The sequence below is a fragment of the Zootoca vivipara genome, chromosome 11, assembly GCF_963506605.1.
Source record: "Zootoca vivipara chromosome 11, rZooViv1.1, whole genome shotgun sequence".
NCBI lineage: Eukaryota > Metazoa > Chordata > Lepidosauria > Squamata > Lacertidae > Zootoca > Zootoca vivipara.
Window position 1 is genome coordinate 44,954,848 of NC_083286.1, and position 27,609 is coordinate 44,982,456.

At 43.2% G+C, this 27,609-nt stretch overlaps 1 protein-coding gene across 3 annotated transcripts in view; it reads right to left on the minus strand.

The window, feature by feature from the left end:
- The window catches only part of GHR (growth hormone receptor), a 103,265-nt gene that overhangs the window by 30,643 nt on the left and 45,013 nt on the right, over positions 1–27,609 (minus strand). For 2 of the 3 annotated variants that reach the window (XM_035100741.2, XM_035100740.2), the window contains exon 2: positions 17,378–17,464. In XM_035100741.2, the coding sequence (XP_034956632.2) occupies positions 17,378–17,447 (70 nt within the window). In that variant the 5' untranslated portion in view covers positions 17,448–17,464. Of the gene's footprint in view, positions 1–17,377; positions 17,465–19,219; positions 20,873–27,609 lie in introns of those variants that run through there. The other variant, XM_035100739.2, reaches the window with a different exon arrangement.

Genomic DNA, 27,609 nt, shown 5'->3' on the forward strand with positions numbered 1-27,609 from the left:
TTTTGTTCGTTTTGGTTTGATTTGTGCACCTGTCCAGCTTTTTCCATCTGAAGCATTTATTGATCTGTCAAATCTTTTTTATCTGCTGCTGCACCACCAAAAGAAGAAGCCATAGGAGTGTGCATGAGGACTTGGCACACCAATTTATGTTTATGACGCTACGTTTTATGCTCACGGTCTCTTGGTGAAACTGACCTTTCAGCTTGGACAAATAAATTGAACTAAATTAAAATGCATAAATAAAAAAAGGTAAACGTCCTGAAAAGAAACACCGGCAAAAGAAAACAGAGAAGCAAACAAAAGAGCACATGACATCAAGCTTAAAAGGAAAGAGTAGCTGCACATTTCAAAATATTTGTTCAGCCATCAGAAATATTTATGGAGGGGGGGGGAGAGGGAAATGAATGTTCATAAGGAGCAGAGCTTGGTTAAGCACCAGAAAATAAACATCCTTCATTTAGGATAGTGCTCAGTTGAATCCCACCCCCACCCCCACCCCCCAAAAAACCACCCACAATTTTGTCACCATGTTTGCAAGTGGTAAAGTTGGTAGGCTTTTTGAGAATGGAGAATGAACAGGGCTGAAGTGTGGAGTAAACTTCCTGGCAATGGGCAACCACACTCCTAGGGACCCTTGCTTATTCATGATGGCACCATGTGATGATATGGTTGTCATCGTAAAGCCAAGCAAAACTGAATGCTGGGTTCTAGTCTGATGCCTGATCCAATCAAGAAAGCGCCAAGGCCACTGGACCACAGCCAATTCTGAATGAGCAACTTGCTCCAACAAAGGCTGGGGGCAGACTGAAGCCTCCATCTTAAGAACTACCTCCTCCAGACTCCACTGCTCTGTAGAGAACTGCAGAGTCTTCAAGGACCAACCCTCTGAGCCAAAGGCACCCTCCTACTTCCATTCTGGTGTGCTCCCTGTACCACCAAACTGGTGCGGTGTGGTGGGAGACATCTGGCTCTTCAGAGCCAGGGGAAACGGAGGGTCCAGACTCTGGCCCTATAAGCCCTGGTGGTCTGGGACTTTCCTTTGGGAGCTCCTGTCCGACAGCCTCAGGCACAATGGTCTCCCTATGTCCAGCAGTCAGCTCTGACCACTGAGCTGGACTTGGCTCCCCACTGGGTGTCTCTACAGCCTCCAGCTCCATGTCCAGATCGATGCAAGAGATGGGGGTCATGGACATGTGGAGGGCAAAATGGTACTCATAGCAGTCCCGGGAGTGCAATTATTTCTACTGCTGCCACAATAATAAAAGAGGACGTAATGGTGGCAAGCAAAAATAAAAGGCCAAAAGCCTTTGTGAAATTTCCCAAGTCCCTTAAAGTCGGACACAGTGGGGCAAAGCAGCAATGCTCTGGGAGGGTGTGTGAAACTATCACCCTGTATCCCACCCTCTGATCATGCAACATTGTATACAATTAACTCAAATTATTGTTGCTGTTGTTGTTGTTGTTATTATTATTATTATTATTTGAGGAAAACAAGCACTTTGAAAGGAGGACTGTAACAACCACTTCAAATCATTCAAGTGGAATGAATGTGACTTTAGAGCCAGAACTTCATATTTTTACAGCCACTGCATAAGGCACAGCATAAGATTCTTTAACTATTGTGGAACTGGTCCTGAACAGTTTCCTCAGCCCGTCATCCTAATGTGTTGACATGATTGCAGAGTCTTTTAAAATTAATCTCTTTCCTTTCTGAAGCGGCTGCCACACATCTTCTGCACATGTTTGTTGACAATTTGATACGGTAAGTGCTTTTTTTGTTTGTTTGTATGGGGGCAAACTATAATGTTATGTACTGAATCCTAGAACAATAACATCCAGAATGCAGCAGTCTGATTGGTCTGCAGGAGCCACCCAATCCAGCTCCAGGTGTAAGTGAATCAGCAACCTGATTGGTCTGCAAGAGCAGCCAATCAGGCTGCTGGCAGAAGTCAATATGCAGCCTGATTGGCCTGCAGGAACAGCCAATCAGGCTTCTGGCAGAAGTCAATCCGCAACACGATTGGCCCACAGATGCAGCCCTGAAGTAGCCAATCATGCAAGGACCATTGTGTAAATAATGTATATAAGCAGACGATTTGGGGAAAGAGCCATTCTTCTCTTCTTCTCCTTTGCTACTACAAGCTGAATAAAGAGCATGAACTTCACTCTCGACTCCGAGTATATTTCATATAATCTTTGTCTATCTTGGGCATCAAGAGACCATTTCTTCAGTTAGGCCCCTGGCTTTGCTTTCTCTGGCAAAAGGCAGAGTTTTGAAAGTACATATGTGTACGACTTTTTCTGCCAGGAACATGTTTGGGCAGTTTAGCAAAGGGGCCAATGTTTTCCTCCTTTGATTAAAGGAACTCTGTAATGACCAGGTGACTGCCATTCCCCTTCCTTCCATACTTTATCCAAAATGCCAATTGGATAACCTCTCTTTCCCAAATAATCTAACTATTAAAACTGCAGCATTAATCCCAAAGCAGCTTCGGGATTGATGAATGATGAATTGATGAGCTCTAAACAAAATTAAAAAATCCTTCCTTTTGTGTGCATGCACACTTCTTCAGATACACTGAAACAGAAGTCACCAGACCTTTATGTATATTCAGGGGGGGGGTCCTCTACATAGCTGCCAAGTTTTCCCTTTACTCGCGAGGAAGCCTATTCAGCAGAAGGGAAAATCCCTTAAAAAAAGGGATAACTTGGCAGCTATGGTCCTCTAAGGTGTTACTGGAAGGATTTTTTTATTTTGTTTTGACTGCATCAGACCAACACGGCTACCTACCTGTAACTTGATGAGCTCTGTTTGCTTTATGAGTCTTCAAGTAGGATCGTTGCCCACCGAGCATTATCATGCGGGCAACTGTCTGAGGGCCATGTGCTAGGGGCAGGTGGTGCCAGAGGCCCCTAACAGATACAAATAGATACAAATTACAGATAACTGAGCATTTCATTTTGTGTGCTGCAAGGCTACGGTAAAAGAGCAAAATACAGCTGTACCTTGGATCTCAAACACCTTGGCTCCCGAACAAATTGGCTCCCGAATGATTGAAACCCGGAAGTGAGCGTTCCGGTTTCTGAACGATTTTCAAAAGTCAAATGTCTGCCGCAGCTTCCGATTGGCTGCAGGAGCTTCCTGCAGCCAATCAGAAGCCGCGCTTTGTTTTCCGAATGTTTTGGAAGTCTAACGGACTTCCAGAATGGATTCCGTTCAACTTCCAAGGTACGACTGTATGTCATTCTTAGCCTCGGTATGGTAGGCTACGCAAAAGTCAAAAGTCTGACCATTCTCCCTCCGGACAATCAACAGTGGAATATCAAAGCTCAAGAAAACATTCTAGCCAAGCAAAAGCTTGCAAGGAAGGAATGAAGCAAGGCCAGTGAAGGTTCTGGCTTGGGAAGGCGATATAGCCGCTGAGAAACTGCAGTCATTTCAACCAATGCCTGTCTGACTGCTGGGTGGCCACTCACACATAAGTGATTCCCCCCGTAAAAAAAGAAGAAGAAAAATAAAAAGGGGGACAAGAGAGGACACCAATTTTCATACTATGTATAGATGCAATTTTAGAAATAATCACCTGGCCATTGAAAGTCAGCACTGTTGCCAGGTGAATTTCAGAGAGCAGAGATTTATACAGCTTGGGGGCAGGGGCACAGAAAAGGGCTGACTCCATGCCCCCACCAAACAAGATTGTCCCCACCGAAAGAACATTCAAGAGAGCCTCCCCGGACAATCTCAGGCACACATAGCCTCATTTGCAAATGAGCAACAGCAGTTGCAACCGTCTCCTCCAACCAGACATCTTAAATAAAGTTTTGAGACTAAGCTAAAAAGTCTCACGGACAGAATGCAAGAGTGCATTCCAATCCGTCGACCCGCCCGAGAAGTCTAATTGCCCCCCCCCCCCCCCGAGAACGCTGTCATTATGATTTTCAAAGGCATCTATTTATCTGGTCTAAGACGAGTACTCTGACCAGACACTGCTTGTGGCACTCTTGGAATCTGGGGTTTTACTATTCTGACTTCAAGATAAATGTCACTATGTTCTCCATAGCCATAGCAACATCACACATTGCCTGATGTCTTGTATCGAATTAAAGAGGTTTTCCTGAAGCTTCCAAGCAGCAAACAGAGCTAGATTGTCCACTGTTTTTACAGGCACCCCTTCTAGAACTTTATTCCCTTACACAGCCTCATACCCCCCCTAAAGTGTGTGTGTGTGTGTGTGTGTGTGTGTGTGTGTGTGTGTGTGTGTGTGTGTTTTGGAATGGAGAACAGTTCAACTCAAACGAAAGTTAATAATGAAACATTCATACACAGGAAAGGGCAAATAATGGTCAAATTTGTATGAAGAGAGAAATCTGTCTGGAGGTATGCGCCATATGCAAGAAATAATGCAGAAACATAGGGTGGACACAAGCACAGTTGTTCTATCATCGGGGTGGAGGCGTGAGGGCTCTGACAGAGTCCTCCTTCTGCCTCCCCAAAGCCAGCTGAGTGCTTACCAGGGCTTTGGGAAGGAGGTGTCAAATTTTGGCTTCACACAAGTTGCCACACCACCAAGGTCCGCCCCCGCTTAGGCTGAAAGGCATTGCCCAACTCTAGGCTCCTGAATGCTATTCCAGTCCCTGCAGTTAATTTTACAAAAACATAACTGCATAGGATTTTTCAGTGGATTTGCAGAGTTTCTTCACTCCTCAAGCTCCACCACATTAGCTGTTCTTATGCCGGGGAGTACTTCCTTTAACACCTATAGTATGCCATCCCCCCCCCACTCTCTTCCTTTGAAACCATTCTCATCACCCTCCTTTTCCTTGTGAAGATTGAGGCACAATCTCTGACTTCCCACACCCCATTGTCTACAAGTATCTGAAACAAATACATATACTTTACTGTCTCCACTTCCTTCTCCTTCCTCTGTTGCCCCCCCCCCAGCACACTGTAAGTTCCTTGGGGCAGGGAATCAGTCCTCTTTAAGGATGGGAAATACGTCAACTTCAGTTTCTAGTTTTTCCTATATTAAGTTTAGTTCTCTCCATTGGTTTGCGATTATTCAGGAAGTTCTCGTGAAAATTCATAAGCATATTTGCACAAATTTCTCCCATGGTACACATCTCTGCAAGGAAATTTCCCCCAACATAATGCATTTTTACTGTTAATTTATATACACATTACTCATCTATCATCTAAACACACACACATTACATGGCTAGACTACTGCATTGAAAAATTCACTGAAGCGAGAATTTGCAAGGATAGCTGTGTTTCGGTTTGCATATTGTTTGGGAAACTGCAAATTATGTAAGCTCACCTTTAAATGTGAGCCAAATCAAATATCTCCTGGAGCCACCCTCTTGTAAAACACAAAACACCACGTACATAGAGCTTCTTATGTAAATACTTCATTTTGTACCCAGATCCCAAATTACCACTGATGCAAAGTGATATTGGTCAAATCCCCACCAGCAGCCTCAGCTGCCGCTGTCAACAAATCTGGTAGCATTGGGCTTCACCAGCTCCTGGTAGCAGAAAGGCTTCACATTTTCTCTCTCCATCCCCAACAACTAATTGGGAAGCTTTTTCCTTGAAACAAAGCTCTTCCTAATGACTAAGTGCTATGCATCACTCTAGCAAGTTGTTTCATTCTGCATTCTGACCATATATTCTATGTGCTCAAACACTGCCATTATTTGTGCACTAGCTACAAAGGAATAATACTAACATGCACACTGACTGGACCAATTTGAAACCACCCATTATATTTCAAAAACAAATTAGAATGTCTAGACATGGTTCTTTTTGCCCGGCAGTTTTATTTTTCTGCATTAGACAAAAATAGTAATATTAAGGATGTACATGTACAGCAGGGGAGGTGAATCAAGAGCCCTTGCCTCATGTTTAATTATGGATGGAAGGCATCTGAGCCAGTAAATGAATTAATACAGGCAGAAGGTTGGGGAACAAATTAGCCTCCTAATATTCAGCGTAAGTGAAAATTCAGCAAAGGGGACTGCTGCCTTAGCTTGTCTTTGGTAAATAAAGTAAATGAACTTCAGAGCAGCCAACAGGTTTTTCTTAAACACCTATGCTTAAAACACCTTCTATGCACAACATAAAAAGATAAGCTGAAAACATTCAACAGTCTACCCCTGTAAGCCACTAAGCAGAAAATCCAGGAGGTCATTATAGCAGCCTTTTGCCATGTGATGTTGCATGTTCAAAGTTAAGATGATGGAAGAGGTAGGATTCATGAGAAGGAGTTTCCCGATTCATTGCTCAGCCTCTTTCTATCATGGGATTTTGAAACAATGTCAAAAACACAAGCAACAAAACACCGTAAAGAAGAGCAAAAGACTTTTCAGTTTAGGCGAGCGAGAGGTGACTTGACAGAAGTTTATAAAATCATTTATGGCATGCAGAAAGTGGACACAGTGCTAGAATTTGTGGACCTTCATTGAAAGTGAATATTGGAGGATACTCCTATACATTCTTATATAAATTGATATAGTGTTGTTATCCTAATAATCCTATTCTCAATAGCCTACTGCATTCTGTATAAACCCACTCCAAACACTATCATATTTATTCAAACAAAGTCTGTGCCTATAAGCAGTCCGTTCATAAATTGCAAGTGATGTCATATTGTCAATCCACTGGATTATAGGGTATCATATCTCTATTCTTCCAGTTCATCAGTATCAATCTCTTGGCCACCATTAGGGTGCATAGAATCCATTTTTGCAGCCCCAACCACACTACTGGTTTGGATGTTTGGATATAACACTTAACTATGGTTCAGTATTACGCAAATGAGCCTCAGTATCATGAGCTCCTTCTCCAGCACAGCTGTATGGACGTTGGAAACTTTTGCTTCCACTGTTAACCAATTGCTCTTAGTTGTCATAACCTGGGGGGGGGGACTGTGGCTAGCCTTAATTATGGTTCAGGTAAACAAGCCAACTTCAAACCTTGATTGATGACTCTGCCTTGTTTGTCTATAGACATTAAGACTAGCCACAGTTTGGCATTTGAATGTAACAATAAACCATGGTTAACACTGACTAATGGAAACTGACAAGCAAGATCTCCATGAATTTGTCTCAATACCTTTTAAAGCCATCTTAACCAGTGGTCATGCCATGGTAGCAAAATTCCGAACAATATTTTCTCCAACTATGATTGTTTTCTTTAAGAATGAAAACGAACAACAAAGGTTTTTTTGTTTGTTTTTTAGATTTCATGTTGCTTCAAATCTTGATAGTTAACTTGACCTTTAAAAACCGCACACAAGAAACCCCCACCATAAAATATTCTAGAAGCCACTGTTGCAATGTCTGTTCTATCATTTTGTTTGTGAAGCTCAATAAATAATACTCAGCTTCTGTCACAGTGTTTCACAATGTGCTGCATGGCTCTCACGGTGTTGGCAAAAGTCCTACCTTCCCCCCACTAAAAGCTGAGCACCACCAGGAGGCAATGTGAATTAAACAAAGGCCTCGTTAAACATAAAAGCCATGGCCTGGCAATAAAAAAACTAAAAGATGGTGCCAGGCACATCTCTCTGGGAAAAGCACCGTATGCTCAACATGTAACTGTTGGGAGCTGCCCAGAGTGGGTGGGAGAACCCAGCCAGATGGATGGGGTATAAATAAATTGTCATTATCATTCTTATTATTATTATTATTATTACCGTTTACCTTGGCTTGTGACACCTGTGTACACACAGACACACATATAGGACCCACCCTACTCCTCTGATTGCAAATTGTTTTAACTGATTTTAATGTTGCATTTTTTTAAATATTGTTGTAACCTGCCCTGGACTTTAAAGTGATTAAAGGGTAAGTAATCTAATACATGATGATGATAAGCATTATCATTCATTCATTCAACCCTCACTTTTACCCTGATGGAACTCAAGGCAGTTTACAGTTAAAAATGAGTGCCACAAAAAAGGGAAAAAACCCCAATCATTAAAAACAATTAAAGATTGCAAGAAGTAAAACCATATACCTATATTAAAATCTATTAAAACAATATGGTTAGAGCATGGTGCTGATAATGCCAAGGTTGCAGATTCAACCCCCATATGGGACATTTGCATATTTGTGCATTGCTGGGGGTTGGACTTAGAATCATCCTCAGGGTCCCGTACAACTCTACAATTCTATGAATTACTGGTACCAGAAGCACCAGCTCTCTCATTAAAAGCAGTCTGTTTCTAAAAAGCCTGCTGCAACAATAAAGTCTTCACCTGCCAGTGGAAGGACAGCAAGGAGGGAGCCAGTCTAAATTGTCTACGGAGGGAGTTCCAAAGTCTGGGAGAAGTCACCGAGAGGCCTTCTCCTGCATCTCCACCAAGCGTCCCTGTGAGGGTGGTGGGACTGAGAGAAGGGCCTCCTCAGAGATATCAAAACTCAGGCAGGTTTGTATGAGGAAATACAGCATTTCAGATAGCTTGAACGTAAGCCGTTATGTCTACATAAGGTCAAGCCGCAGGCTCAATCAGCTTGCAAGCATTTCAAAACACAACTATTGCAAAGTCTGCTAGGACCGAGACCTAGGAACGAGCCCTGGCAACAGCCCATCTCCCTATCAGAGAGTTGTATAATAGTTTATGTGCCGCAAACTATTCTGCAGCTCTAGCATGGGGAGTAAAGTAAAACGTCATTGGTTGCCATGGGTGGTACAGCAGTTGGCTCCGAGCAAGTGTAACCTTCTAAATAGTACCGTAGGCGTGCCGGCCGCAGTGGCAGCACATTTACTGGGTACATTTGCATATAATGGATCCATCTCTGCAGAAGAGATTAGATGCTTTCATAAATGCTCTTCAGCTGCCTTTTTTTTTTTTGCTTCATCACCATTGTCATATGCATTAAACGCCTGGCAAATTGCTAGAGAATTCTAAAAAAAAAGGAGAGAAACATAAAAATCTGATTGCTATTTAAAATATGACGCTGGGGGAAATGGCCATGGCGTAGTTAGCTGGAAAGCCGACCTCTATGAATACATGTCACACCATGAGAGCATGCACATGAAAGCTCATACCAATGACAAACTTAGTTGGTCTCTAAGGTGCTACTGGAAGGATTTTTTTTTATTTTGTTCTGAGGAAGTTTGTTGGTCAAGTCTGACAGACTTCAGATAATAATAATAATAATAATAATAATAATAATAATAATAATAATAATAATAATAATTTATACCCCGCCCATCTGCCTGGGTTTCCCCAGCCACTCTGGGCGGCTTACAACAGAAAAATGAAATAAATTAATCTATTAAACATTAAAAGCCTCCCTAAACAGGGCTGCCTTCAGATGTATTCTAAAAATCTGGTAGCTGTTTTTTTCTTTGACATCTGATATGAGGGCATTCCACAGGGTGGACGCCACCACTGAGAAGGCCCTCTGCCTGGTTCCCTGTAACTTGGCTTCTCGCAGTGAGGGAACCGCCAGAAGGCCCTCGGTACTGGACCTCAGTGTCCGGGCAGAACGATGGGGGTGGAGACGCTCCTTCAGGTATACTGGACCGAGGCCATTTAGGGCTTTAAAGGTCTTGAGTACTGTTCTGTGGAGGGATTGGCAGTGCCAGTGACATGTAACAGTTTAGGCTGTTGACCACAGCAGAAGCAATCGGAAGGTTGGCCTAACAGCGACATCTTTTCCAATGAGCGCATGGTCAGTTCTTTGCTCCAGCAATTGCCTGCGATCAACGAAGTCTTGCAGGATTATGGTTTTTTAAATACTGTACTGGAGGAAAAAACCTGGACGACAAGACTGTTTATCTACTAATTATCCACGTAATAAGTATATACGCCACCCTTCAAATGTAAGACTCCAAGGGCACTGTGTAATAAACAGTGTCTGCACATCATATACAAGAATTTCTTGTTTTCTTCAGCCATCTCATCAGGGACAGTGATCTCTCGACCCAGTCTACTGAGGTACTGGGGTGAACATTGGCTTGGAACCTTTTTCACAAGCTCCTGTTCCTTCCCATCAGCTTTGCCAAGTGTGAACCTTCTCAACTGACCAAGATTTCTACTTGACGAAAGAGCAGTAAGTGGTCAAAAAAAGAGGTTTAAATACTGTCTCAAGGCAAATCTAAAAAAAAAGTAGTATAAATACAAAAAAATGGGAAACTGGCCTGCGAGTGCTCCAATTGGAGAACAGCCTTTACCAAAGGTGTCATGGGCTTTGAAGACACTCAAACTCAGGATGCAAGGGAGAAACATGCTAAGAGGAAGGCATGCTTGGCAAATCCACACTGTGATAACTCCCGCCCAGAAACCAGTCCCCACTGTGGAAGGACATGTGGATCCAGAATTGGCCTCCACAGTCACTTACGGAGTCACTGTTAAAACCGTGTTTATGGAAGACAATCTTACTCGGCTACGAGTGATTGCCGAAGAAGAAGACCTTCTTACTGCTGCGGCCCAGAGCCCTGCAACCAAGATCAGGGAACACGCAACAGGTGTGCACTTAGGTGTGGATCAATGACCCTGGATTGACTCCAACAGGTCTAACTAACCCCTCACTTCCAAGCCCTAGGAGCCCACTACTGTATGTTTGCAACCTTACTTTCCTAACTGCAGGATATGAGTCACAGATCGAAAGCCTTTCCATGCTAATTGAAAAGACACCTGCAGTAAGAATCTGAAAGCCCTTAAGTTTGCTAAAGTCTGCTAAAATGAATCAGCAATGGGGGTTTAATAATGCTAACCTGCCTTCTGATCTAAGAGGCGCGTCAAAATTGACCGAGGTGCAATTGAGTCCTTTGTACCTTTGTAATGAATCAAGGGGGGAGGGATTATAATGGCTCGCATCTGAAAATCAAGCACAATCAAATATGAACAGAAAACAAACGCAGAAGAAGAAGAAGCAATGAATCATTGCCATCTAGTTAGAGAGAGAGAGGGAATTATTCTGCCAGCAATAGTGTTAGAAATGGATGGGAAAGTTTGCAGTCTAAAGGGTGGTTGTTTTGCAGGGGAACTTTATTTTTACCTTACTCTGAAGAAGTGTTAAAGAGAACATCATAATATTGTATGAAAGAGATTCACAATTGGCTCATAATCTGAGAAACAGGCCTAGAATTCACATTGAATAGAAATTAACTCAGCAGCATAAAAAGCCATGAGGTCAGGGTCAACCCTTCCATGGTGCCCAGGATGCTGTGATTGCCCCTGAGCAAAAAGGATTTTCACACTTGTAATCCTGCAGGTTCACATCCACTCGCTCGACTCTCAACCTCTGCAGAAGGTGTTAAAGGGGCTTCTATGTGCATAGAGCTGGCTGCTGGGTTCTTCCAAGTGATAGAGGAAACCCATGTGTGAAAAGCCTGGGAGTCTACAACTGTGCATTCACATCTTCACATCTTCCGCCGAGTGCACAGAAGTGTGGCATGAGACCAACAGGTGTGATCCTGCTCTAACCCTTGGTGCATTCAGTGAAGGTGTGGAAAAGGAATGCAGATGACTTTTTTTTAAAAAAGGACTATATACAGGGGAGAGAGAGGACAAACTGCCTCAGTGAGGAGCCCGTGTGGAAACCAGTACTCTTCCAACAAACAAGCCAGTGGTTATTTGCCAAAAGAGCCATTGGGACATTCCATCAGAGAACTCACAAGATGAGTGTGGTTGCTGATGAGTGTGGGGTATAGGCAGTGGTCTGAGCTGAGCTGGGAATCAGTATGCATTGGGTGAATGCAGTAGCCAGGACTGAAAAGCAACCAGGACATAGGACAAGGGAGAAAGCCAGAACTCGGAACAAAAGGGTAAGTCAGGATTGAAGAGCTAACCAGCACGACAAATCAAGGAATAAGTCAAGAACCAGGATCATAGTGTAAGTCCTGTTACATTTTATTTTATTATTTCTCTAAATATTTTTTTTATCCTAATATACGGCCCCAAACTCCACCTAGAGAAGCTTACAGATAATTTAAATGGCGCCCTTTTTTTTTTTTAACACAAATACATGATATGAAAGAAAAATGGATTGGGAGGGAAGAGGAAATAAGAAGTCTCCAGGAAAAGTTTTTGTTAACAAGTTCAAATGAGAAATTTTGAGTGATCCTCAGGATACATCTTCCATCTTGCAGGGGAAGGAACGGCAGCAACCAACTTAGTGGAGGAAAATTATTTCTCTTGCCTTTTTCTTCAGCTGGCCCCAGTAACATCTGCCCTACATAAATTACAAGAATCCTAGCCACCTTCCAATAAGTTCCACATAAAACTTAGAAGATGTCGAACATAAGGCTAACAAAACTAAAGGGAACAGAAAACAGAAGAGATGCTATTGAATGCTGAACATTCCACTAGGTTCTCTCCCGAAGGAACAAGATAAGATAGATGCTGGTGGATAAGGCAATTCAAGGGGATTTGGACTATAATAATAATAATAATAATAATAATAATAATAATAATAATAATAATATTTATACCCCACCCATCTGGCTGGGTTTCCCCAGCCATTCTGGATGGCTTCCAACAGAAAAATGAAATAAAATAATCTATTAAACATTAAAAGCCTCCCTAAACAGGGCTGCCTTCAGATGTCTTCTAAAAATCTGGTAGCTGTTTTTCTCTTTTACATCTGATGGAAGGGCGTTCCACAGGGCGGGCGCCACCACCGAGAAGGCCCTCTGCCTGGTTCCCTGCAACTTGGCTTCTCGCAACGAGGGAACCGCCAGAAGGCCCTCGGTACTGGACCTCAGTGTCCGGGCAGAAAGGGCTACAGCAAGGAAGGTTATAATGTGAGCCTTCGGCAGCCCAGCCTCATGGGTGGAATTCTAAGCAAGTAAATCTCTATTGGACCTTGAAGAAACAGCCATAGAGGAGCACAAGGAGGAGCAGAAAAGGAAGCCACAAGAACCTTAAGAGCCTGATGGAGCCCCTTCTAGTCCAGCATTCTGTGCTCACTATGCCCAACTAGAAACCTGTGGGAAGCCTGCAAGCAGGACTCAATCAAAAGAACACTTATCCCCTCCTGTGGTTTCCAACAACTGGTATTCAGCAACATTATTGCCTCCAATTGTCAAGTCCTGACTTGTCTTCGAACAGCTAGCACTGAGAAACATACGAGCAAAGAGAAGCTTTCTTGCACCAAGTCAGAACACTGGCCTATCAAGTTCAGTATTGTTTCCGCTGACTAGACAGCAGCTCTCCAGACTTTCAGACAAGGCCTTTCCCCCCAGTGCTACCTAGAGATGCCAAGCATTGAACTTGGGGAGTCTATAGCCTGCAAATTATGTGCTCTACCACTGAGCCTTTAAGGCAGCTGCATAGTTTCATCACAAATCTAAGAGACACGATTGTTATGGCAGCAAAGTCAGGTCCGCAGTAGGAGGGGAGGAAACCTACAGCAGATAATGATTTGCGGAGATGTAGCACACCAAAAGCTAATTTTTTTTTTTGTGGCAAGGATTATCTTGTCCAAATGCTGCTTTGTTTTCTTTTATCATGTGGTCTTCCCTTTATCATGCGCTCTTACGAAACATTTCTCCTCCAGAGTGATGAATTATTACTCTCCTAAGGGCAGCGCAACAGAGGTTTTAAATGGACCAAAGTTTCTTACAGAAGCAAAACAAAAGAGGATGTGTCCAGCTTCTTCCACTGGCAAGAGATCATGTTTCAAAAGGGCCTATCCTTGCTTGCATATAGTTCCATAAGCTGGCAGGAACAGAAAACCTTATTTTGCAGGGAGCAGGGTTACTGCCGCTCATTTTCTCTCCATTTTTGTTACCCTTTTTCTTTCAATCTATCTCTTTGTCCCTGCCAAACTGGCAGCCTTGACAGCTCACTCTTGATAGATGTTTGACCTGCTCCCTTATGGAAGCCTTTCTCTCACTCTTTCCATTTCCGCCCCCCCCCCCCTGAAACCTACATGAAATTACCCTGTAGGCTTCTAACCTTGAGCGGCCACCATGCTGGTTTCTTCTACAAATCAGATAAACTGATTAAGTTCAGGCAATATCCCTTTTCAGATGTTCTGAGTCTTTCCATCATGTGAAGGAGGAAAACAGGGCTCATGAGATCTTGCCAGAAGTTGCCACCACACAACCTAGGTACATGATGCTTCAGTAGGGGGAGGGGGCACGGTGGCACATCCCATTTCACCTCAAGCAGCAAAATGGGAAGGTGCTGGGGAATAAACTTGAGACCTCCGGGGTGCAAAGTGGCCCCTCTACCTCTGTACTCTGGGTACATTGTACATTGACTCTCTTAGAATAAAAGAATTGCTAAGTTGGAAGAGACCCCGAGTTTCATCTGATCCAACTGTCCTGCAATGCAGGAATCTCAGCTAAACCATCCATGACAGATCGCCTTCCAACATCTGCTTAAAAACCTCCCAGGAAAGAGAGCACAACCTCCCAAGGGAGTCAGTCCCACTGTTGATCAGCTCTTATTGTCAGAAAGTTCCTCCTGATGTTTAGTCGGAATCTCCTTCCTTGTAACTTGAAGCCATTGGTTCGAGTCCTACCCTCCAAAGCAAAAGAAAACAACCTTATTCCATCCTCCCTGTGGCAGCCCTTAAGTTTCGAAGATGGCTATCATATCTCTTCTCAGTCTCCTCTTTTCCAGGCTAAACATAACCCAGCTCCTTCAATTGTTCCTCCTAAGGCTTGGTTTCCAGACCCTTGAACATCTTGGTTGCCTTCCTTTGTCCTCCAGCTTGTCAATATCCTTCTTAAATTGTGGCACCCAGAACTGGACACAGTATTCCAGGTTTTGCTTTTGTCTGGGCGCCCCACTGCCTGTGCTTCTTGTAGCACTTTGGCTTCAGGCTGGCCTCTTATCTACTGCATAAATGTGACACAGAGTTGAGAACGGTTCAGATAAATATCTTAGCAGAGTTCAGGTTTGTTCCCACCCCCAACTCCCCGAGGCCACAAAATATGGCTCTGAATCTGGAGCAAACGTGTGGAGCATTCTAGCCCTTTCTTTCCTTGCGAACAACTCGGATTTTACTATTTGCAACAGAAGGAGTGAAACGAAAAGGCCCAATGAGTTTCTGAATGCCTACTTCTTTTTAGTGCCCATTAAAAACCGCAGCTATGCTAACAACAGTAGCAAAAGATTCCCTACAGCTCCTTGGCTTGGGCAAATTCCTGTGAAGGTTGATAAAGCTCTCCCCCCCCCCAGCCTTTTTAGCCCCCAAGGAGCATTAAGCGATCTGAAGAGTACTGTTCCTCCATTCTTACACATGTGAACAATGTTAAGAATAGTTTTTAAAAATGTCCCACGCAAGACAGCCGCAAAATATCTTCCTTTCAGTGCAGTGTACTGGAACAAATAGACTGCACTCCTTTGCTTGGTTCCACATCTAAGAGGCCTCTCCACAGTTTTGGCAGTCGAGAGGCATTCCAGCTGCCTGGCAAACACAGCCCCCATGTTTAAAAAAAACAAAAATTAGCATGCAGCTTTATAAATCAGACAAGACACTAGTACTCTTTTAGGCAACTCGATATGCGGAAACCCATTCTAGTTAGTTGTACGCAAATAAACTCCCCTAATACTACCCTCTCCAGACCTCTCAGCATCAAGCGCTTTCAGGATTGTACCTCCCTTGGAGAGAAATTATTTATCTGGTTTCCCTAATCCCCCAAGCCTCTTAAGCTCTTGGAGGAGTTTGAATGTTACTTGAATTAATGAGGCATTCACCCAGCGTCCATTGATCTTCCTGGGCTTTTTAAAATTTTGTAAAAATAGAGCTGTAATCACAGTATATCACGACACCAGGGAACCCCGTTAAGATCACGTTCAAGGCCCAATTCAGAGTGGCCAGATGCACTTTATTTCAAAAGAGGCTCCTAGAGCAGGCACCCCCAAACTCGGCCCTCCAGATGTTTTGGGACTACAACTCCCATCATCCCTAGCTAAAAGGACCAGTGGTCAGGGATGCTGGGAATTGTAGTTCCAAAACATCTGGAGGGCCGAGTTTGGGGGGTGCCTGTCCTAGAGAATGAGGTTGCACAAACGCCAAGCATTTAAAGGAATGACCTCTCCCAAAGAATTTCTGGGAACGATGCTGGGAATTGTAGCTCTAGAACTGGTAAAATAAGTTTCCCAGGTTTATTTGGGAGCAGCAACGTGCTTTACGAAAGAAGCACAAAGAGTAGAAGTGTTGCTCAAAAGTATGTCCCACTATGGGGCTCACTCCCAGATAATCCTCAACATGTTTACTCAAAAGTAAGTTCCGCTCAAAACAGTGGAACTTATGATAGCACTACAATATGGCTACCCCTCTGGAAATAGCCTCCAGAAGATCATGGCCCCAATTTTGCCCCAAAACCATGAATCTAGGAACTGTAAGGAAGGCAGAAGCTACCGATTCCACAAATATATTCCATTTTAGTCAACCAAAGTCCCAACTAAATGTCATACACAGATAGATGTATATTTAACTCATCTCCACAGCTACTGTTTGTAAAACGTATAAATACTCAAATTGTAGCAATGGAGTCTGCAGGGAAGCACTTTTCACAATGTTATCACTTATTACATCACCATGACTTGAATTTTTGAACTGCCCATTTCCCCCCTGTAACTCCCCCTTTTGCGGTCTGGCTGCCCATTAAAAGAAGAAAGAATTCCTGTGATGAAAAGCAGCTTTTGATTAGGGAAAAGTCTGAGACGATTAGAGGATGAGGCTGTCGCCTCACAATATATCAGAACTTGATATATACATATATCTTTTCCAGATACCTCACCTTAGCTCTCAAAATGAAAAGCACAAAAATGAAAACAAAAACAACTTGTAGGTCTTAATGCCACCAGGTTTTACCGATAAATGAGCTTTTACAAAATCACTTAAAAAAACAGGCAGGGAAGTACACAATCTTGGAGGTCAGTCCGTAACCCTGGAGTCACCACTGAAAAGGCCCCATACTCAGTTGCAGATGGTTTCCAGCTCCTGTTCTCTAGGTAGGGTTGTCAGACTCAATAGAGGACAGGACTTCTGTGCCTTTAATTGCCCTGCTCTCTTTTGAGTCTGGAAACCTTAAAGAGAAACCAGCAGAGCCTTTGTTTAATTTCCAAGCAAAGGGTCTGCTGGTTTCTCTTTAAGGTTTCCAGACTCAAAAGAGAGCAGGGCAATTAAAGGCACAGAAGTCCTGTCCACTATTGAGTCTGGCAACCCTATCTCTAGGGTACACTGGCCGTGTCTCTTGATGATGACCTCAACCAATAAGGCAGGTTCCTATGAGGAGAAGTGCTCTCTGAAGTACGGTTCAGTGCTAAATCATTGACCCAAGCAAGGTAGAAACAGCAGCCCCTAGCATGAAAACTATGGTGAGCAAATATCTTCCGTCAAGTACATCACACGGAGCTTAGCAACAGTGCCTCAAAAGCTTTTCTTCACCAACACTCACCCTTGCTTGTGGAGAAGGAATCACTCACAGACACCAGTGCCAGAATAAACAGCAAGAGTCGAAGATCCATGCCTCTGGATTCCACAACTGTAAAAAGAGACAATTGGCAAGCTCATTACATTAACCACTTGTAAGCTGTGAAATTCTGTTTCACCTGTCTCCTAGTTTATTGGGTGGCTGGATGGAGTTGAGGAGGAGATTATAATAAACGTTATTGCCTTGTAAAATTTTACTGCCTATTATGTAAATCCCACTCTTGGAGGGAGGCTACTGGGCCAGGAATTACTGCAGGAAATGAATAATTTCCATGAGCTATATCGGTTTAATAATGGTATAACTGTCAACAAAGAAGTCCGGGGATTGTAGCTGGGTGAAGATGGGCCAGATTCCATTAGCGATCCATCTGCCCTACCCATATAACTATCATTTCCTGGCAAGGGGTGGGCAGGGACTATTAAACTAGTACAGATATATGATGTCTGTCTAGCCAATTTCAGAGAATAAGAATACAGTGGATATGATCCAGCGAAAATTAAGTACTTTTATATCCTGCTGATTTCGGAGAGAACACCAACCTAAATCTTTCCAGGTGAAATCAATGGACTTTAGCAATGTTTCAATTCTTCTCACAATTTGTTTATTTATAAGCATTTATAAACCACCTAATACTTTATTTTTAAAAACATCACTTAGTGTACAACATAGTAATAATAAACAACAACATTAACACGGAAACACAATATAATGCCCGTGAAAAAAGGTCAGCAAAGGACCATATAAAAACAAGGTGAATGCAGCCGTTACAATCCCTTTGTAGAGCATTCCACAGATGGGGTGACACTGCAGAGAAGGCTCTGCCCCTCTTTGCCTTGTATGAGACTTGGAGCTCTTAAGACACAGGCAGATTAGGAAAGGGAGAGCCAGTCCTTCAGGTATTTTGGTCCCAACCCATTAAAGTTCCACCACCTTGAATTGGGATTTGGAGCTGATTGGGCAGCCAAGCTAGATCTTTCAGAATCTGTATTACATGATCCCATCTGGCTTTAGCAGTTGCTGTTCTGACAACTATGGACTGCATTAGCTGAAGCTTTCAAATGGCCTTCAAAGGCAGTCACATGCACAACCGTCGATCCAGAAAGTTTCCAGAGTGTACAACCGTAGATAACTGTGCAACTGACAATTTGTATGAGAATGAGCGCAATCTATTCCAAATAAAGCCATGAACAATGTTTGTGGGTATCTGCTATTATATCGTGTAAAAGAAGGGTTAAGAACTTAATTCCATTTTGCACTTTTTTCCCCTAGGGAAAAGACTTTCGTGCTGTCCTTTGCAAATATATTTATGCATTATCCCCAAACAACCCATGGCAAGACTTGCAACAGCAAAAAAGAAAACAGAAGTAAGCGCGTCTCAGTTCTTGCCCTTGAAAAATGAAATGCACACAGATTTCCACATAATGGGACCGATTTTGAAGGCTTTCCCTTGCCCAATGGAAACGAGACAGAGCTCTTCGCCAGCTGGAAGGAATTAAATCCCTCCACAAACTTCCACAGTTGCAAAAGCCCTCAGGCCTCACAGCTATTCCTCTCCCACAGCTGACAGCAGAGGCCAATGGCAAGTGGCTAAATGCCAGCAATGTCAGAATTCTCCTCATTAGATCAAGCTCCGCTATGCTTAAAAGAGATGCACAAAACTCTTTTCCTGTTCTTTTTTTTTTTTTTTTTGCATTCAAAACCAAAGTGTTCTGGACCTCACTGCACATACTGAATTCCTGGCTAGCCTTTAGACGGCGATTATGGTCACATAATGGACAACTTCTAAAACGAGGAGCACATACTGACCCAATTTAGCGTTCCCTGCCCTGGTGGCTTCCAGATGTGGCTGAACTACTAGTCTCATCATCCCTTGAGCATTGACTATGTTGGCTGCAGCTGATGGGAAGTTGTCGTCCATAATATCTGGAGGGCACCAAGTTAGGAAAAGCTTCATCAGCATAGCCAAAGCATAGCTTGGCCCTTAGGAATGTGCTGCAAGTCATCTCTCTTTCCTCTTCAAACAGACAAAGATTCCTTTTTAAAGAGCAAATGCAGTTTGTCAAGAATCTCATCACAGGGACACATTTCTACATAGCCTTTATACATGCAAATGTTTGGAGAGCAAAGCAAGGATGAGACAAAGGAACATGAAGGGAGGTTTATTTATTTTATTTTTTTTCAGATAAATTTTTATTATTTTCTCAAGTTCATTAACATCAAACAAATTATAATCCACATATATGCCAAGCTTTGACTCCCCCACCCCCTCGGCAGGAAATCTATTTCAATCTACTCGCACATTTTACAACTTTTCAGTACCAAATCAATATTGTAGGGTCTATTTCAATCCTGCCAGTGTCTTTAGATTCTTATAATTGCCCTTTACATAACCCACAAATTTACCCTACTCTTTTTTGAATTTTGTATCATCCTGATCTTGAATTCTGCATGTCAGTTTAGCCATTCCCATATAATCCAACATCTTCACTCGCCATTCCGCAATCAAAGGTAACTCTTGGGATTTCCATTTTTGGGCTATTAATTTTCTCGCAGCCACCGTAGCATACATGAACAGTCTTTGGTCTACTTTTTAAATTTCATTTCCCATCACCCCTAGCAAAAATGCATCGGTTTTTTTTGGGAACTTATATCTTTAAAAAAATTAAACTCATTGTAGACCCATGAAGGGAGGTTTATAGTTACCGATGGACTAAGGAACCTGATTCATGGTGCATTAAAACAGAACAAACCGGTGGCAGTGGGGGTTTGTGGTGTGTTTTGCAAGATGTCTTTGACACAGTAATAGTGCAGTAGTAATGGATGGATACCAAGCCATCCGCACATCATTCAACTCTATGAGTTGTTTTGCAATGCTTTCCCCAACTTTATGCATTATTGCCATCTGGAGGCGGTGTTCTTGCTTTATAGGGCAACTAAAACAGGACCAAAAACCCACACCCTCCAGGATTAGCAACAAAGCAGTATCAAAGCAGCATGCCTGCCCCTACACTTTTGCAGGCACAAGCAGTATTGTGTATAACCGCCTCAATACCATAATGCACACACAATATAAAGGGTGCCCTGAGAAGCCTCAGTGTTGAGCTGGAGTCTCATGTGCACATTTAGAGACACAGAACTCTTCAACAAGAAAGAGTGTTGGCAGTAGAAAACTGAGCAATGCAAGTAAGAAGGGGTAGGAAGAATGCAGATGGCGATTGGATCGGGCCCGTTGTAGCTACACAACGCTGTGGAAATGCTACTTACTGATCAGATTCAAGACATGCAAAAAATAATACAGTGGTACCTTGGTTTTCGAACAGCTTAGTTCTCGAACAACTTGGAACCCGAACGCTGCAAACCCAGAAGCAGGGTGGATAAAAATCAATGATTTTTTTAAAAAAATCAAAAAAATCGGATTTTTTTGATTTAAATCGGATTTTTTTGATTTAAATCGATTTTTTTGATTTAAATTGGATTTTTTAAAATAAAATGCTTTTTGGGGAAAATATATTACCATCCAAAGGTTATTCCATCATGAAATAAAGATTAGTTTTTTTAATTATGTAGAATAAGGTTGTATATGTTTAATTTTTTGGGTAAATAAATTCCATTAATCCATTCACAATGTCATGCTCTTCCAGAGGTTTTTGTAAGATTATTGGGCAGTATCTCTGCCTACAGGATATTATCACAGATGCTTGGTTTACTTTTGCAGTTCTCAAAACTGAATTTGACTCAACAGAGATCACATGCCTCTTCTTCACAGCAAAAATGTTATAACATGAACAGAGTTGAGAAAAAGACCTTAATCCTATTGTTCTACAAACCTATAAATACAGAAACAACCCCTTCAGTGCTAAGTTTCAAGAAGTTCAGTGAATAGAATAGAAACAATATTTTTCTGATTGTTTGGAGTGGACAGTATTTACGTTTTTCATGTGTAAGCTGGGCTGAGAGTCTAAGTTTCTTAAAATATATATATATTGTTTTTGTTTAGCCAAATTAGTTAACAAACATGGATGTTTGTTTAAGCAAATAACATATGCTGTAATGTTATTGTTTCAGTTGAATAAATCTATTTAAATTGTTATTATTAAGGTAATGATTATTTTTCTCCTTCCTAAGTACAACAGTAAAGTTGTCCAAATATGAATAACCCATTAAACTGGGGATAAAAAAACTAATATGAAAAGTTGTTATTCTAAAAATCTTCATCTACTTGCATATTAAAGTTATACCAGCAAGAATTAGTCTTTATGTAGAAAACTATGATTTAAATCAAGCCTTACTGACTAGTGATTTAAATCGTGATTTAAATCGTGATTTAAATCAGATTGATTTAAATCAAATCCACCCTGCCCAGAAGTGACTGTTCCGGTTCGCAAACTTTTTTTGGGAAGCCGAATGTGCTCCGTTTTTAGTCCTCCGCTTCTAATTAGTGTGTTCCATTTCTGATTTGAATCCCCCGCTTCCAATTAGATATTTGGAGCTTATATTTGGTGCTTTTGGGTTTTTTTTGCATTTTTCTTTGTGTGGCTTTTTTGGTTTAATTTGTTTTTGCCACTGTGTAGAACCCAGTTCAGCTACTGATTGATTGATTGATTGATTGAGTGACTGCGGAAATGGATAAAAGCTGCAAAGCCAAGAGAACCATTAACAGAACAACAATAAAGGTAGTAAAATTCATGTTAAATTTCTGTTTTAGGGGTTGTCTTTAAAAGTCTGGAGCAGATTAATCCATTTTGCAGAAAGAACTGGCATAAACTATTTGAATGAACTTTTTTTATAGGAAAGTCAGAAGATCATGTGATGAATCAGGACATTTCTGGGTGGAAATTTCTGTGCCCCTCCACCTCTTTTGTCCTATGCCTTTGTAGGGTGGTATACTTGCCACACAAGCTACACCTGCTGAAATTCTGCACAACTATACAAGGTGCAGTTCCCCCCCCCCAGTGGCACAAAGGGTCAGTGCATCTGGCTGGTTACCAGAAGGTTGGTGGTTCGAGTCCCTCCAGGGACGGCTGTGGGCAGGTTCCTACATTGCAGGGGGGTTGGGCTAGATGACCCTCAGAATCCCTTCCAACTCTACAATTCTATGTTTTTATTAAGGTGCCCAGTCCTATTTTGCCTCTGGCCACCCCTGTTGCAGCATGAGGACAAATGGTTAAAAAGAGGCCAAGGCTGGTGCATCTTTAAAAGCTATGTAAAAAAAAGGCAATTTCAACAGGTATTTTTGCAGAAAGAACTTCCATTTCACTGTATCTGAAGAAGTGTGCATGCACACGAAAGCTCATACCAAAATAAAAACTTAGTTGGTCTTTAAGGTGCTACTGAAGGAATTTTTTTTATTTTACTTCGATCCAGACCAACACGGCTACCTACCTGTCAACAGGTATAGTTTGCAGTGCTGGAACACTGGACTTTAAGGGTGCCTCCAGATCGTCAGTATTTAGTGAGAGAGATTCAAGCACATGCCAGGAAAGTTAAGTTTGCAGAGTTGAAGCAGATTAAAGGGCTCTATTGCCCTAATGCAACAAATTCACTCAAAAAGAAAAGAAATCGACTTTTTCCAGTTAGGAGAGTGATGGGGAAATTCACTGAAAGTGTGGGATGAGCCGATGGATGAACAATGGCAAGGTGTATAAACACTCCACAAGCCATTCAGGAGGAATGCTCATTGTGGTATGACCTCCCCGCAAACAAATTGGAACAAATGATCAGCGAAGACCAAATATATCCAACCTCCGCATAAGTTCTGTGCAAGCAGAGGAATGCGCAATAAGCAGGTTGTTTGGAGGAGAAACGAGTCTTCACGCAATGGGTGACTTTTATGGTGTTCCCTACAAACTATCCATAATAGCTTCTGAGTTATCAAATGGGTTCCGCTGAACATAACTTTAGGAAAAATAAAAATAAGTTAAGGCTGCAATTCTATGGGCAGTAATCCCGACAAAACTCAGTAGAACTTACTTCTGAGTCAGTCCACATGCTCAGGAATGTCGTGCAAGATATCTTCTGAGTTTCAGAGGCTGCGATTGCAGCCAAAGTGCTCTTTTTATTCAGTGAACCCGGTGCAGAGCAGAAGCAAAAAGGGGGCAAATTTGAGATTACTAGAGTGGCAAAGATCAGTGCATTAGCAAGCTAATCACACTGTTATTTTTAGAGAATCTATGGGATGCCTCTCATGATACCGTTTCAAAGAACAGCGGCACCAACCTCACTGCATTATAAATAGGATGACCCCTTTTTTGAGCAGACTGAAAGACGGCCAGCCAGATGCTTAGGTCACCTAACATCATGACCCCCCCCCCCCCAATCTGCAGAAAGCTCACAACACAGCACTACCAAGCTGGACTCTAATTCCAGAGACAAGTCTGGCCAGGGCGATGAACAGCCTTTGGAGGAATTTTTAGAACCAGCAGGCGTTAAGCACTCATTCCATCCTGCTCACAAACTTTCTTTGACAATGGCCCTCTTCCGACAGCCGCACATTCATGATCTCAGCAGACCTGGGTCCGCCAAGACAACGTGAAGTTCCATTCTAGGGTGCCTCTATTTTTCAGCAGGGGGCCGGTCCACTGTCCCTCAGACCTTGTGGGGGGCCGGACTATATTTTGAAAAAAAAATATGAATGAATTCCTATGCCCCACAAATAACCCAGAGATGCATTTTAAATAAAAGGGCACATTCTACTCATGTAAAAACACTAGGCAGGCCCCACAAATAACCCAGAGATGCATTTTAAATAAAAGGAACACATTCTACTCATGTAAAAACATGCTGATTCCCAGGCCATCCGCGGGCCGGATTTAGAAGGCGATTGGGCCGCATCCGGCCCCCGGGCCTTAGTTTGGGGACCCTGCTCTAGACCGTTGCCATTTTCGGACGGGACTTGATCACCTACTAGCAAATTCGGGTTTTGCAATTACAGCTGATTTAGTGTTCTTGTGCAACAAACCCACTCTCTCTCCCCACCCGCTACCCCCAAAATTGGACTTTCTGCACTAAGTAAAGTGAGGACGAAATGCACTGGAAAGTGTGGGATAACATTTGCTTGGTACAACATTGTCTAACCACAGTAACTTGGAGCTGGGCTTTTAAAGTGTGGCTTTCCCTGTACTGTGGAACAACATTCCTGTCGAAATACGACAGGCTCTCAAACAAACAATTGAGGACATTTTTTTTTTTGACCTGACTTCCCAGCTGGATGCAGGGGTCTCTGCCAGGGGTGTCTACTTGGTACTGTTTTAAAATGTATCTGTTGCTATTTTCTGTGCTGTTTTTATTGGATTACGTACATCGCCTTGAGACATGTGTGTCTCAAGGCATGTGATTAACTGATCGACCTCTCTGCAAACAAATCAGGATAAATGCTCAATAAACAGGTTGTCTGGGAGCAACTTTAGGCACTGTGCTACACTTCTTGAAAGCTTAACAGTTCCTTGTACTTTACTAGGGAATTGGTAGAATCCTTGGAATAAGCCACACAAGTCATTGTTTTGGTTTTAAAACAACACCCCATTTTCCTCTCTTTGCCTGACCCACCTCATACTTTTTTCTGGTTTGCAATTCTGTTTAAAGAACCCTGGCCCTCTTTTGTATTTGGCCAGCGCACTGTATTTTATGCTACCTCGGTTTTTTAAAAAGGCTCATTTTTAAAGGGGGAAATTGGCTTGCGTGTTAAAAGGATTTACATAATAAAACAAGGAATGGGCTCCAGAATATTATTATTTTTCTCCGGGAGAGGCTGCAGAGATCCTTGGGCCTGTCAGGGAAAGGGTTTATTTACACCCTAGGAGTGTCTGAGTACTGGCTGGGCCAAGGCAGCTCAGCTGTGCCTGGGACTGGCGCCGTGCCTGGGCTGGATTTCAGCCAGGGGCACAGCTAAAACCCAAAGAAGCAAAGCTTGAAGTCTCACTTAAGACGCACAGTCTCGGTGCAGGGCTGCCAACCCACGAAATAAAGAAATGAAAATGCCAGTGCCATGGGCGTACCCAGGATCAAAACTAGGGGGGGGGGCACACCAGCCACACCCCCAGCCACCTGATTGGCTGGCTGGCAATGACATGGCCAGGATCCCCCAGGAGGCATGGTCAATGTCCACGCCCCCCAGAGGGAAAGGGGCCGTTTTCCAGCCATTGCCGAGGTGGTGCGCTTGTGCTTCTGCCTCACGCGCTCCTTTACCGGTAGCGGTGACTAAAATGAGGCAGCAGCAGCGAAGCTGCCTCCATCGAGGGAAACCTGGACCTGGACCTGGGCTAACTTCAGCCCACACTCCTTCAAGTCACAGTGAGCCCAGCACAGAAAGTGCTGCCCCACAATGCTCTGCAGCACTTCATGTATGCAAATGAGGTGATGCGGAGCATTGTGGGGCAGCACTTTCTGTGCTGGGCTCACTGTGACTTGAAGGAGTGTGGGCTGAAGTTAACCCAGGTCCAGGTCCAGGTTTCCCTCGATGGAGGCAGCTTCGCTGCCGCTGCCGCCGTTTTGCTTCAGCTGTACTCTCCCTTTTTTGCTTCTGGGGGGGCAGCTGCCTCCCCTGCTCCATGCTGGGTGCGCCCATGGCCAGTGCCTAGGCAAAAGCTGGAGTGGAGCCTACTGGAAATGCTTTGTGGCAAGGATGAGGAACATCATCATCATCCCAGAGGATGCCCTTCCTTTATGGAGAAGACTTCCAGGGGCCATTTGTTAGTGGTGGGCAGGACCAGAGGCGAAAGTGGGTGGAGCAATGGATGAGACTCGTATCTTCAAGGACCCATTCCAGCCAGGCAAAAGCGCTCCCATGAGGGTACAGAGTTGGTGCCACAGCTGACCAAAGCCAGCTAATATGTTTGGCTCCTGGTTCCTCTTTGCTGCAGGCCCTCTTTTCCTTCTCACCCAAGACAGTGCTAGGACCACCTCCCTTGCTGCCATCTTGGGAGAGAGAGCCGCCATAGCTGCCAAGTTATCCCTTTTTTTCAGGGATTTTCCATTATGCTGAATAGGCTTCCTCGCGAGAAAAGGGAAAACTTGGCATCTATGAGAGCCGCCAACCCAAGAATAATCCTGCCTGCCAGGCTCCTCCTAGCTGCTGCCATTGCTTGCCAATCAACTAGCCAGTACTCTCTCCCCACCCCCATCTTTTGGCAGGGCTCCTGTTTGGCCTTGAGCAAAGGCTGAAGGCTCAGCAACTTTGGTTTTGCGCACTGACTCACTCCCGCACCAGTCAAAGCCCAGGGTTAGCTCTCTTCAAGACCTTTCCTCCTGCAACATGAACCATAACAAGAGGTCCACCAGAATTCCTTCCTTGCCTGCTTTTTGCCTGTTTCTTGGCTCTCACACAGGAGGCAGAGCAACAGAGATGCAGGAGGAGGGGAGAACTCTGGCAGGGAACATCAATGGCTGTTCCTACTGAGGTGCTTCTAAAGAACCTCTTTGCCTCTTGTGAGAGTGCATGGGTCCTTCGCATCAGATGCTATGGTGACCAATTGCCCATCCCTAGTGAAGGATGATAAGTGAGTAGTTTTCAGGCAGAGATAAGGATGAGGCATGCCTTTGGTCCCTTACAATTAAATAACTCTACATTATCATAAACTTTTACTGCAGTAGCCTAAAACATTCAATATATTCAACAGTCACTAAATATACAGTAAAACCACATCCAGTTCTACTAATATTCTTTGTTGCAGATCTCATATAAAACGTACAAATTAAATCTGTGAATCCCCTTTGCAATTTACCGCTAGTTCTTTTGCCCTAATTCTCCTAGCTGCCAAGGCATGGAGAGCCATTTTCTAAATTACAAAGTCATCTCCCAGCCCTGGTTAAATTGATTTCCTTCACGAATAGAGGCTTTATAAATTGATTTCTTGCTTCTGTACGTAGTGGATATTGCAGGTTTCTTCTACATAGGGTTGCTCAAACAGAACAGAGGCTTTCCTCATAGGGTATTTTAAACTCTACAACAGCAAACTCCATTGGCGAGTGCTGACAGGACTGTAAACAAAACAGGATACAAGAAGGGGGCATCATCAGGCTCGAGGTTTGCCCATAGCTGCCAAGTTATCCCTTTTTTTAAGGGATTTTCCCTTATGCTGAATAGGCTTCCTCGCGAGAAAAGGGAAAACTTGGCAGCTATGGGTTTGCCCAAACACCAGTTTAGGTGGGAACAGGGTCCTCTCATGCCCAGTGACACTTCTATTCCACAAGTCAGAACT